General features: G+C 47.0%; 1 protein-coding gene across 1 annotated transcript in view; it reads right to left on the minus strand.

The window, feature by feature from the left end:
• Window positions 1-11633, minus strand: part of DNAH10 (dynein axonemal heavy chain 10) — a 97140-nt gene extending 85507 nt beyond the window's left edge. Inside the window, exons 1-11 of the mRNA XM_058158616.1 lie at window positions 11388-11633; window positions 8893-8976; window positions 8476-8621; window positions 7215-7323; window positions 6737-6852; window positions 5444-5660; window positions 5065-5222; window positions 3915-4145; window positions 2097-2287; window positions 807-1005; window positions 398-592 (exon numbers count right to left, since the gene is read on the minus strand). Coding sequence (XP_058014599.1) covers window positions 398-592; window positions 807-1005; window positions 2097-2287; window positions 3915-4145; window positions 5065-5222; window positions 5444-5660; window positions 6737-6852; window positions 7215-7323; window positions 8476-8621; window positions 8893-8976; window positions 11388-11607 — 1866 coding nt within the window. The 5' untranslated portion in view covers window positions 11608-11633. The remainder of the gene's footprint in view (window positions 1-397; window positions 593-806; window positions 1006-2096; window positions 2288-3914; window positions 4146-5064; window positions 5223-5443; window positions 5661-6736; window positions 6853-7214; window positions 7324-8475; window positions 8622-8892; window positions 8977-11387) is intronic.
• Between the last annotated feature and the right edge of the window lie 833 nt (window positions 11634-12466).

Here is a 12466-nt window from a genome sequence, read left to right on the forward strand (position 1 = left end):
GGAGGAGAAGGAGAACAATAAATAAAAATAAGAACAAGAATAAGAGGAGGAGGAAGGAGGAGAGGGAGGAAGTAGGAGAAGGAGAAGAAGAAATAAGAAGAATAAGAAGAATAAGAGGAGGAAAAGAAATAAGAACAAGAACAAAAGGAGAAGGAGGAGGAGAGGAAGGAGAAGAAATAAGAATAAGAATAAGAACAAGAGGAGGAGGAGGAAGGAGGAGGAGGAGAAGGAGGAGAGAAAGGAGAAGAAATAAGAATAAGAGGAGGAGGAAGACGAGAAGAAGAAATAAGAATAAGAACAAGAGAAGGAGGAGAGGAAGGAGGAGGAAGAAGAGAAGAAGAAGAAATAAGAATAAGAGGAGGAGGAGGAAGGTCAAAGCAACACTTCTGCTACTTACTACAACTTCCAGCTTGAACTCGTCCATCACCGCCTTCCACTGGTTTACAAATCGGAGGTTGAACGGGTCAAAGGTCAGAACTTCCATCGGGCTGACCAGGCCGTCTACTCGGTACAAGACCTCGTCGATGCGCTTTGGGTCTCCCGTCACAGCTTTCAGTTCAGGCCCAAAGATGTTGTAAAATTCCTCCATGACCTGTTGGGTTAGATTAGGGGTGGGGGAACCTTGGGCCTTTGGCTCAGGAATTCTGGGAGTTGAAATCCACAAGTCATAAAAGGACCGTGGTTCCCCCATCCCTGGGCGACATGGAAGCGGTGTGAGTTTGTGTGTGAATTTCAGGGATCCCTTTGGGGAAATTTATTTGCCTTATGCAATTATTTTTTTTTTGCATCTTTGTGCCTGTTGGTACCTGCAACACGTTGTAGAGGTCCTGACAGATGAAAGCCATGTAGTCCGTCTTTTCAAACAGCCGCTTCCGATCGAATTCCCACCTAGCGTCTCTTCCCGACGCTTCGATTTTGGCCCGGATGTCGAAATACGATTCCTTCCAGATTTCAAGAGTTCGCTTAGCTTCTACCATCTTGATTTTTGCCAGCTGCCTGTCTTCTCTGGAGTCCGTAAAAGATCAGAGAGGGGAAGAGGGCGGGGGGGAAAAACCCACAACGTATTTGGTGCAGAAAAAAGAGAAGAGAATCTAATATCCTGGTTGGTTTTAATTTCATGGAGCTAAAATGTTTCATCCTAGATTAAAAACACGTAATGTCGGGGAGAGACATTATGTTGTGACCCAGGCTCAAGTAGATAGTAGGAAACTCAGTCAGTGTAGAAACAAACACACTTTATTCGAAATTAATTCCTTCTCAGCGTAGTCCGACTAAATTAAAGCAACTTCCTCCCAACACAAAATTCCTCAGTCCTACCGCAAACCTTGGTCCAATTAGGCAAACTGCCAAAGGCCTTTCTTGGCAAATGTTCAGAAGACGCCGATACAAAACAAATGTAATAAGATGAAGCTATCAACGTTGTTTTCCGACAAAGAGCCCAAACACCGTTGCTGGTCTTTTAAGCTTTATGGGAGGGGCCAATCATCTCTTGGCCCTACTCCCGAGTTGTCCTCTCTGCTTGAGCTGCTCTTGCCTTCTGGCAGCTCTTCTCATGTGTGCATTAGGAACAGGCTCCTCCTATTCCTCTGCCTCACTACTGTCAGCCTCTGGAGGCTCTGGAGTCTGCACCTCACTCCCCGATGGCCCTGGCCCCACCTCAGCCTCATTGCTGCCCGACTCCGTTGCCAACTCCGCAGGCTGCTGGCGGACCACAACACATTAAGAGAAGCCAGATTGACTTAGTAACCACGTGATTCACTTAAAGAACTGCAATGATTTACTTCACAACCATGGCCATAAAATGGGAGAATGACTCAATTAACAATTGTTTTGCTGAGCGATTAAAACTCTTGTTGGCTTAAGTCAAGGCCTGCCTGTACTGCCTCCACGCAGGTTCTGGGCAATCGAGGGTCTTATCCAGTGGTGGGATTCAAGTAATTTAACAACCGGTTCTCTGCCCTCATGATTTCTTCCAACAACCGGTTTGCCAAACTGCTCAGAAAGTTAACAACCGGTTCTCCCGAAGTGGTGCGAACTGGCTGAATCCCACCACTGGTCTTATCCAAAGCCGAGAAGGAGAAGGATCTGCCCCTTACTTGAACAACGTCCGCAGATCCACGACTTTGCAGACCCTCGCCGAGATCTCCCAGGCGATCCGTTCCATGAGAGGGACCATCCGCTCGTCCTTGTTGTAATGCCGCGAGATAATCCAGACCATCCGCAAAGCGTTCATCAGAGAAGGGATGGTATCCAACACCACGTTGAATCCGGTGCCGTGGGTTAAATTCTGCCCGGAGTCGGGGGAGAAAGCCCATATTACGATTCATGTTGCACCCAGGGCAGCCCAAGGGGGAAAGGAAAAGAAGGGTATGGGGTCCGGGGTGGGGGTGTCACCCAGAACCCCCAAATGTTTACGGCTTGCCAGGTTTTTCAGATAACACGCTTTAGGGCAGTGATGGTTAACCTTTCTGGTGCGCGAAGCATGCGCACACCCGCGAATGCACGTGTCCGTGCCCAAACCCCCAAAATGCAATGCGAGTGCCCCCCCGTACATGCACCCTGCCCCCTTGCACGCACATGTGTCCCCACGCATGTGTGTGCATCTCCCGTGCCTGCGCCCAGGCCCCCTGATCCCTGTTTTGACTTTCAGGTTGGTGCAGGCGGCTTTCCAGGCCCAGAACGGGGTGCAGCAACCTGTACCCCCCCCGTGTCCCCCACATGCGGCTCGCTTCCCCCACGCATCTGTGGCAGAGACCCAAAGACCAGCTGGCCGGCGGGAGGCGTGCGCACATCGCAGTGGAGCTGAGCTTGGGCTACGGCTCGCGTGCCGCAGAGAGGGCACAGAGATGTGCCGTAGGTTCACCATCACAGCTTTAGGGGATAATCCCATGGCATCAAAATCCAAACAGGATTTTTAAATTTTATTTTAAGGGACAATCCTCTTGAGCTGTGGGTCATCTCCTCCCCGAGGTCTCGTATGAGAACACCCGAACCTCTGTAGTGCATACAAACACACGCGATCTCATTTTTTGAAAGTATAAGCTGAGTAATTTGTAGAAGCCGCCCAGATGCTTGCTGGTAGACCAACCGTGGCTAAATGTCGGTGGAGATTCTCCGTCATCCAGGTCACGGTTTTCCCAAAGGTGTTTTTGTTTTTCCAAGACGCCACTGGACTCTCTGTTTTTTTCTTTTCTTTTGAAGACATTTCGCTTCTCATCCAAGAAGCTTCTTCAACTCCGAAGAAGAACTGAACTGAGAACCTAAGAAGCTTCTTGGATGAGAAGAAGGAACGTCTTCAAAAGAAAAACCTATACAGCAATAGAGACTAAACTGATTTTAAATTTAATATCAGCAGGGAGATTATTGGTTGCGCAATATTGGAAGGAAGAAGATTTGCCTACAATTGAAGAATGGACACTTAAAGTATCGAACTTAGAAGAAATGGCAAAAATTTCAGCGTATTTGAAAGACTATTCACAAGAAAGATATATATTGGAATGGAGAAGTTGGATTGATTATATTCAAAACAAATATCAGACTAAAAAGTATCAAATAGCTTATGAGTGATTGTAGGAATTGTACCGTATTAGTGTATTTGTTTAAATGGGAAAGGGGAGTTAAGGCTGCAAAGGGGAAAGGAGAAGTTATGGGTGATGGTTTATTGTTGTATTTTAGCTTATGATTGTTGGATGTAATACCCTGTATTTTGCTCTGGGAAGTCTCGGGGGGGTGTGTGTTGAAGGGTCGAGGGGAGGGGGGAGGGGAAGGCGGTGGGGGGGATAATTGTTAAAAAAAAACCCGTGGCTCGCTTTTGTGTGGAACCCACCGCGGGTGATGAGTTCACTGACCAAGGAGAACCTTTTAGGGTTTAGGGCGCCTTGTACGTCCAGCCTCACCGATTGACCAAGAGATACCTTCAGATGTCGCTCCAGGGTGGAGAGGAACCTCACGTTGTCCACCGCTTCCACGTGATGCTTGGAGAGTTCGGCGACGACCACCTGCAAGTTGTCCACGATCCCTGTGTTGGCGATTTCGAGTATCTGCAGGACCTTCTTGACGGTGGGCAGCTTCACCTGCTCCGTCAGGGCACTCAAAGTGGCATTCCTCTCCCGCCACAGATCGATCTCCGCCAGCGGGCCGTTCCCCTGCAGGCGGGAGGAAGAAAGGAAGAGCGGATGTCCCGAAGGAGTCTCCGAACCTTCGCCGTTAGAGGAGCTGGGCTGTTTTTTCCCTTTCTGAGGACTCAGGGAATGAAATATGGCAAAATAATGGAGGACGCCTTGAGGATGCGTCAGTTTTACTGATGTTGATTGTGGTGGAATGTAGCCTGGATTCAGTGGTGGGATTCAAAATTTGGGACATAAAGTGTTTCAACTCCTACCCTCACAACGACGCTATAGAGCACTGCACACCAGAACAACTAGATACAAGAACAGTTTTTTCCCCAAATGCCATCACTCTGCTAAACAAACAATTCCCTCAACACTGTCAAATAATTTACTAAAGACTGTTATTACTATTCTTCTTCTCTTCCTTACTAGTATCAATCTCTTCCCACTTACGACTATAACCATGTTGCTTGTATCTTTCAATTTATATTGTTTTTATTTGTTTCCTAGTACGATTTGATTAGCTTATTAGTAACCTTGACTATCACTAAGTGTTGTATCTTTTTACTCTCGATGAATGTATTTTATTCTCCTTATGTACACTGAGAGCCTATGCACCAAGAGAAATTTCTTGTGCGTCCAATCACACTTGGCCAATAAAGAATTCTATTCTTTTCTATTCTTTTCTATTCTATTCTATTCTATGACTATCATTAAGTATTGTACCTTATGATTCTTGATGAACGTATCTTTTCTTTTATGTACACTGAGAGCCTATGCACCAAAGACAAATTCCTCGTATGTCCAATCACACTTGGCCAATAAAGAATTCTATTCTATTCTATTCTTTAAAAAAAATAGATTTGGGACTCGTTGATGAAGAGATTGCTGGAAAATGCCAACATTTAGGGAAGACGGGGCGGCCGAAATAGGAGGCCAGCTTGAACCCTGTTACCTGAGGGACTTTTCTCTGGAGTTCTTCGTTTGCAGAAGAGATCAACACGAGCCAACCATTTGCAAGGTTTTCCAACGTTTCAACCACTTCCTGGTCGCTCGCCAGTTCATTCGCGTCCCCTTCTATGCTTAACGTCGGCATGTCTAACTTAATTTCCCCTGTTGGGTTAAAAAGAGGAAGAAGGAAATGCTGTTGAGCATCCCGTGAGGGTGTCTGGTGCGTAGGGAACACCTCACTCAGGCTGATGGTGTCCATCTGGGTTGGGCCCACAGCACCCAGAGAGTTGTAGCACCACTTCTCTCTCTCTCTCTCTTTTTTTTTTTGGAGAAGCTGAGGTCGAAGAGGGCAATTGTAGGCGGTTTCCCAAGCCACAATTCACCTTCGATCTGCTGGATGGTCCTCTGAATGTGGCTCAGGAATTTCTGCATGTTCATCAAGAACTCATTCCTGAGATTGTGGTAACTATCAAACACCAGTGGCTTCTTCAGCCCTTTTTGGGCAAGCTGTGGATCTTCCCCCTCGGCTTTCTCAGATTCCACGTGCGTGCTGATCTCCTCCAAGCCGTACTGGTTGTGGGACATGGCGGGCAGATAGACCTGCAACGACAGCATTGTCATAACTTTTGACACCTTTCGCTGGAGCCCTTTGCTCTCCTCACCCTCTCTAAATTCAGGTACGGCACCTACACAACCTTCCAACTGGTTGCTAAGCTGCAACTTCCAGCAGTAGAAGAACCCAACAGCAAGGGATGCTGGGAGTCGTAGTCCAGCAACATCTGGAGAAGTTCTTTAGTGTCCGCCGTTGCTAGTTGCCAATAAAGGGCAGTGAATGAGAGAAGTTTCTTTTCTCTGGATGTTTCTTTATCCGAACCTATTAAAGTGACCTCTTGGAAAAACACGTGTAGGAGATGACCAGATTAAAGATGGGGGGGGGAGGCAAAAGGAGTCATCCATCTTGAATCCCTTCATGCACACAAGAGTCCTAAGTCCAGCTGACCTTGAATCCCACTGACTATTATCTACCGCCAATTTGCTTTGATTGTTAGTAGCTCAGATTCTTGTAGAGAACTTAAGCCAGTGGTGAAATCTAAATTGGTTTACTACCGGTGGCTACGCACTCTCAGGTGCACACGCGCACGTGCAGTGCACGCCAAAAGGAGGCATGGGAAGGAAGGTAAGTAGAACAGCGTGGGGTGTGTGTGTGATCAGCTGAGCCGCATGATCATTAGAGCCTTTTTTTTTACCTTTTAAAAGTATTTTTTTACACCCTATTCGGCAAAAAATGCTTTTAAAAGTAAAAAATAAAAGGCTCTGACGAGCTCAACTGGGATTGTCAGAAGCGGCAAGAGGGTGACCTGGCGATTGGGTGAGCATGGGTGGAGGTGGGGCAGGAATTTTTGCTACCCGTTCTCCGAACCACATGCAGCATTGCTACCGGATCGGATGATCCGGTCTGAACCAGGAGCATTTCACTCCTGGCTTAAGCTTGCAATAAATCTTTATCTTCATTTGAGCTGCCTGGATTTTCTGATTTTTTCCTGGCACTTGACACTTGGATAGGAATCCTGAGCTATGCAGAGAAGGCGGCCCACATCCTCAACTTCACTACCGAGACCCCTACGAAGCGACCGTGAAGGCCTGAAGATAAAACCCAACCAACTAAAGCCTCTCACCAGAGCCAAGATCTGCTTGAGCATCAACAGAGTATTGTTGTTCAGGATGCCGTATTCCAAAACTTCGGGCAAGACGTCATTGGCTTCCTCCAAGTCGTTGGGTTCCGACACCGTTTCTGGGGAAAGAGGAGAAAAATCCCTGAAGTGGATTCCTAACGTCCAGATATCCAAGGAAATCGTGGACGAGCACAATTCTGGGAAGTTTGGGTTCATAAAACAACATCTTCCACCCTCTTTCTCACCTTACAGAAGTATAGCTTCATGATTATTGAATTGGATACTGACGGGGTGGGTGGGGGGACTTTATTATGGAGAGAGACATAATTAAGGGACGAATGTTTCATTTGCCAAGCAGAGGTCATGGAGGGGCAAATGAAATGGGACTAAAAGAAAGGCAAAGGGAACTTCTGTCAGTATGAAACATCCCGACGTTACGTTTTGCTCCAAGCCTTTTTTCCTTTCCAACCGCTTAAAATACCTGCCGTCTCTCTCAGGAAAAAGACCATGTCGCTCTCCACAAAGTCTTCCAGGATATCGTTCACCGCCATGTGGTAATAGAGATTATAAACTTCTTGCTTCACAATTTTCTGAAACGGAGTGAGAGACCAAAAGGCTGTGCTTAGAAAGAAAATAAAAGACCACATTCCAAATTTAGATTTGCCCATCCGAAATGCAAGGAACCCACTAAAACAACGGTTGCATTGGGAGCGGAAGAAGTGATCTCGGCACAAAACTGAACTGTGTCGCTTTTGTGCCACTTTTCCAAATTTGCATTCAGAATTCGATCTGCAAGAGATCAGACATGACCCTCCCCCTCCTCCAAAAAAGGCAGTATTTTGAAAAATAACAATCCCGATTAAAAAAAGAGAAAAGTTGTGGTTTAGGTAGGTAGGAAGAATTCTCAAATCTGTGCTGTTCAATTGCAGAGCTGACCAGGGGTGAAATCCAGCAGGTTCTGGAGAACCGGTAGCGGAAATTTTGAGTAGTTCGGAGAACCGGCAAATGCCACCTCTGGCTGGCCTCAGAGTGGGGTGGGAATAGGGATTTTGCAGTATCCCTCTCCCAGGAGTGGGGACAGAATGGGGATTTTGCAGTATCCTTCCCGTGGAGTGGGGAGAGAATGGGGATTTTGCAGTATCCTTCCCGCAGGAGTGGGGAGGGAATGGGGATTTTGCAGTATCCTTCCCCTGGAGTGGGGAGGGAATGGAGATTTTGCAATATCCTTCCCCTGGAGTGGGAAGGGAATGGAGATTTTGCAGTATCCTTCCCCTGGAGTGGGAAGGGAATGGAGATTTTGCAGTATCCTTCCTCTAGAGTGGGGAGGGAATGGGGATTTTGCAGTATCCTTCCCCCTGGAGTGGGGTGGGAATGGGGATTTTGCAGTATCCTTCCCCCAGGAGTGGGGTGAGAATGGGGATTTTGCAGTATCCTTTCCCTGGAGTGGGGATGGAATGGGGATTTTGCAGTATCCTTCCTCTAGAGTGGGGAGGGAATGGAGATTTTGCAGTATCCTTCCCCTGGAGTGGGGAGGGAATGGGGATTTTGCGGTATCCTTCCTCTGGAGTGGGGAGGGAATGGGGATTTTGCAGTATCCTTCCCCTGCCATGCCCAAGCCACACCCACCCACCAAGCCACGCCCACAGAACTGGTAGTAAAAAAAAAATTTGAATTTCCCCACTGGAGCAGACCCTACAAAGAAACAACGGGGCAGACACTGAAGCAGAGTGAGGGCGCCTTACTTTGTACGTCCGAGTCTTTCGCTGCGAGATGCCCAGTTCGCGTTCTATTTCCGCCATGCCTGACCTGATCGAGGCGGCGGAGAGGGTCTCACTCATGGTTTTTTCTCCTGCTTCGATGACAGACGTCCTGCTCCTCCAGCTTTTCCCTAAAGAAAGGACCCCCCCAAAGAAAGAAATCAGAGCAATTAACCAGTGGAACCACTCGCCTCCAGAAATGGTGGGCGCTCCAACAATTGTGGGTGCGGATCTTCCTACCTGCAGGTTTTTGTGTTTTTTTCATATTTACAATGATATTAAAATTTCGTAAGATAAAATGCAAAATAAAATAAAGACAGTAGGGAGATGGATGGGGGGGGGGAGACAGGAAAAGACCCTGATTTCTCTCCCCCCTTCCAAGGCTGGCGGCTATTTACGCACCTGCTTCGCCGATGGAGGTCGAGGACTCCCCCATTCTCTGCGAATACGTTTCATCCTCTTCCGTCCCTTCTTCGTACGGCACGTCTGTTTCCGGGAAAAACACAGAACAAAATATGAAGTATATGAAAATGTTTCAACCAGAACATAAGAATTGAATTGAACTGGGGTGGGCGGGGGTGTCCAGAAGTGGATGGAGGAAGGCAGAGAGACCCCAAGAGAGCATCCAAACCCTATTTGGATTTTATTAGACTGGACCACGTGCAGAGTTCTCTTTTCAAAGGGAAATTCCGGAGAGACTTTTAGATATGGCTCTCCAGACCCAAGTCGCTAGTCCTCGTGCGATCAGCCTTGGTCCCGAAGGAAAACGAGAAGGAAAAACGGAAGACTGAGGCTGCGCGTTGGGCAGGGAGATAACATTTTGATGGCCCCAAGTATATTTTATTGTCCCTTTGAATAAATTATACTATTATTGATCATCCTCGGTCCCTTAAGGGGCACCGTTGAATTTCCTCTTCTAGAATGCACAAAAGAAATTGTGATTTTCCTGGCTGAACGGAGCAACATCAGCTGGCAATGAGGTAACATGACTGGATCCTGAGGGGGACCATGAGGAAAAAGAGGAAGAAAGCAACCCACTTATAAATAATGTATAATTTATCACAAAATAATAGATCGATCGATTGATCGATAGAAAGACAGACAGACAAACAGAGAGAGAGAGAGAGAGAGAGAGAGATATGGATAGATAGATAGATATGGATAGATAGATGAGAGAGGAGAGATAGATAGATAGATAGATAGATAGATAGATAGATAGATAGATAGATATAGATAGAAAGATAGAGAGATAAATAGATAGATAGATAGATAGAGATAGAAAGATAGAGAGATAGATAGATATAGATAGATAGAAAGATAGATATAGATAGAAAGATAGAGAGATAAATAGATAGATAGATAGATAGATAGAGATAGAAAGATAGAGAGATAGAGAGATAGATAGATAGAAAGATAGAGAGATAAATAGATAGATAGATAGATAGATAGATAGAGATAGAAAGATAGAGAGATAGAGAGATAGATAGATAGATAGATATGGATGGATAGATAGATAGATAGATAGATAGATAGATAGATAGATAGATGATAGAGATAGAGAGAGGAGAGATAGATAGATATAGATACATACATATATACATAGATAGATAGATAGATAGATAGATAGATAGATAGATAGATAGATAGATAGATATGGATGGATAGATAGATAAATAGATAGATAGATAGATAAATAGATAGATAGATAGATTGATAAATAGATATAGATAGATAGATAGATAGATAGATAGATAGATAGATAGATAGATAGATAGATAGATAGATAGATAGATGAGGGAGAGAGAGAAGGAATAAAATCTTCCATTTCTAGTCAATTGGTGAAAACTAAATGTGGGTGAGTGGGTGGACGGATGTACGGACGGACAGACAGAGCAAGAGGGAATAAAAGCTGCCATTTCTAGCCAATGGGAGGCCACCTGAAGAAACTGGGGCCATGTAGCTAGGTGACTAGCCAATGAAACAGCGGAGGTCCAAAGCTGGGCTACCAATCAGCTGTTTTGGCGGGAAAAATTCGGCTATAAAAAGGGCAGCAGGCGAGGCTCATCTGTCAGGGAGCTGAAGAGAAGAGGACAGAAGAGGCAGGCAGGAGAGAGGAAGGAAAAGCAGCCCTCAAGGGCGAAGGAGATGAAGCCACTTGCTGCCTCACAGCCATCTGGAGCCCCCTGAAGGGGCCAGAAGGTCTGGAAGAGACCCAGGCAGTTGGCCTGAGTGGCAAAGGGAAGCCCTTCCCCACTGAGCACCTGGAGAAGCCAAAGCTGTCGGGGCTGAAGTCCTGAAGAGGCCAGAAGACCTGAAGAAGCTGAAGAGCTGGAGGTTCAAAGAAGCCCAGAGCAGCAGCTCTTGAGGGGCCATAGAGCTGAAGCCCCTCCAGGGGCATCTGGGCCGGAAGATGAAAAGGCCAGAAGGGTGGGAAGAGGCCAGAGCAGAAGCCCTGGAGGAGGGCAGGAAGAAGCATGAGGGTCCTGAAGGGACCAAAGAGCTGGAGGTACAAAGAGGCCAGACAAGCTGCTGGAGTCACTGACAAACTGAGCTGGGGTGGCCATCTTAAATTAAATAAAAATATGAATTTAAAAAGTTGGTCTTTTAAAAAGTGGCGCAGCTGGGGGGGAGGAGGGGGCAAAGGAGTTGCAGTCCCCCCCTCCCTCTGCAAAAGGAGGAAGAGGGGAAGAACCTCCACCAGCCTTCCTCCTGGGAGGAAGAGGAGGAGAGGCAATTTGGTGGGGGGGCTGTGGGGAGAAGGGAATGGCTTTCTTTGGGGAGGGGTTGTTTTTTTTCAGAGGGGGTGGGGCGTCTTTTCTCTGCAATGCAGCTATTGCAGCGAGGCGCTCTGCATGTGCTCAGGAGCCCGTCTCCAGCCAGCGGGGCGGGGCGCGCACCGATCTCGACGTCGATCTCGTCGAGGCGCAGCTCCTGGCGGAAGAAGAGGCCGGCGGGCTGGCTGTCCTCGGCGCTGGAGCTCATGTTGAGGAAGTGGAGCAGCCGCTCCGCCTCCTCGCCGTCGTTGCGGTTCAGCAGCTCCTCGAAGGGAGCCGGGTCGGTGTGGCCCAGCCCGCGCTGCAGCCGCTCGCCCACCCATTGCACCCGCACGTCGTCCATCGGCCCCGGACGCCTCGCTTGCCCGCCCGTCGGTCGGTCGGGCTCAGCCTAAACCCGCCCAACCGACGCCCGCACGGTCGCCGGGGCAACGGAGGGCGGGCGCGCGTGAGAAAAGCCACGCCCCTTTCTCAGGGCAGGCTCCTCCCGCTCTCCCTCCCCCCCTTACGAATGAGAACTACAGTTCCCGTCGTGCATTGCTGCCGGACCACTTTTCCCTCAGCCGCTGGAAAAAAATTTTTTTATTTAGTCACATATAAAAAGGATTATATAGTATATAAACATATATATATAAAATGAAGCCTCTTATTTTATATTTATATATTTCATTTTATATATATTTATATATTTTAAATATATATAAAATGAAGCCCCTCGTTTGTGAAAATTCCCTGAGGGGGGCAAAAAAAAGGCGCTCTGCACATGCCCCTGAGGCAGGGTGCACGTCTCAACCTGAGATTTTGGGGCCTTTTTTTTTAAAAAAAAGGAAAATCTAGCCTATTTTGAAGTATCAATGACCCTCCTAGGGACTCCCCCACCATAAAATTATTTTCCAGGTCTTGGTTGGAAGATATTTGCAAAAAAAATGTAAAAAAAAATGCCATTCTGCCCACAATTTTTTTCCCCCAATTAAAAATCGTGTTATTTCCCCGAAAAGAATGTCAATGGGGGTTCCCTTCATCATTTCCAATGGTTCCATAAATGCGTCTTCCAAGAATTGGTTCGGCTTTTAATGTCTAGCAGGATGTTGCAATGGCTGAACCCCATTCTCTTCTCATATGATGGGGCTGATATCCATCGTTATCAACCGAAGGATTATGGGGTCAACTACCCCAAACTCCAATGCCCATCATCCCCTGTC

The sequence above is a fragment of the Ahaetulla prasina genome, chromosome 15, assembly GCF_028640845.1.
Source record: "Ahaetulla prasina isolate Xishuangbanna chromosome 15, ASM2864084v1, whole genome shotgun sequence".
Classification (NCBI taxonomy): Eukaryota; Metazoa; Chordata; class Lepidosauria; order Squamata; family Colubridae; genus Ahaetulla; species Ahaetulla prasina.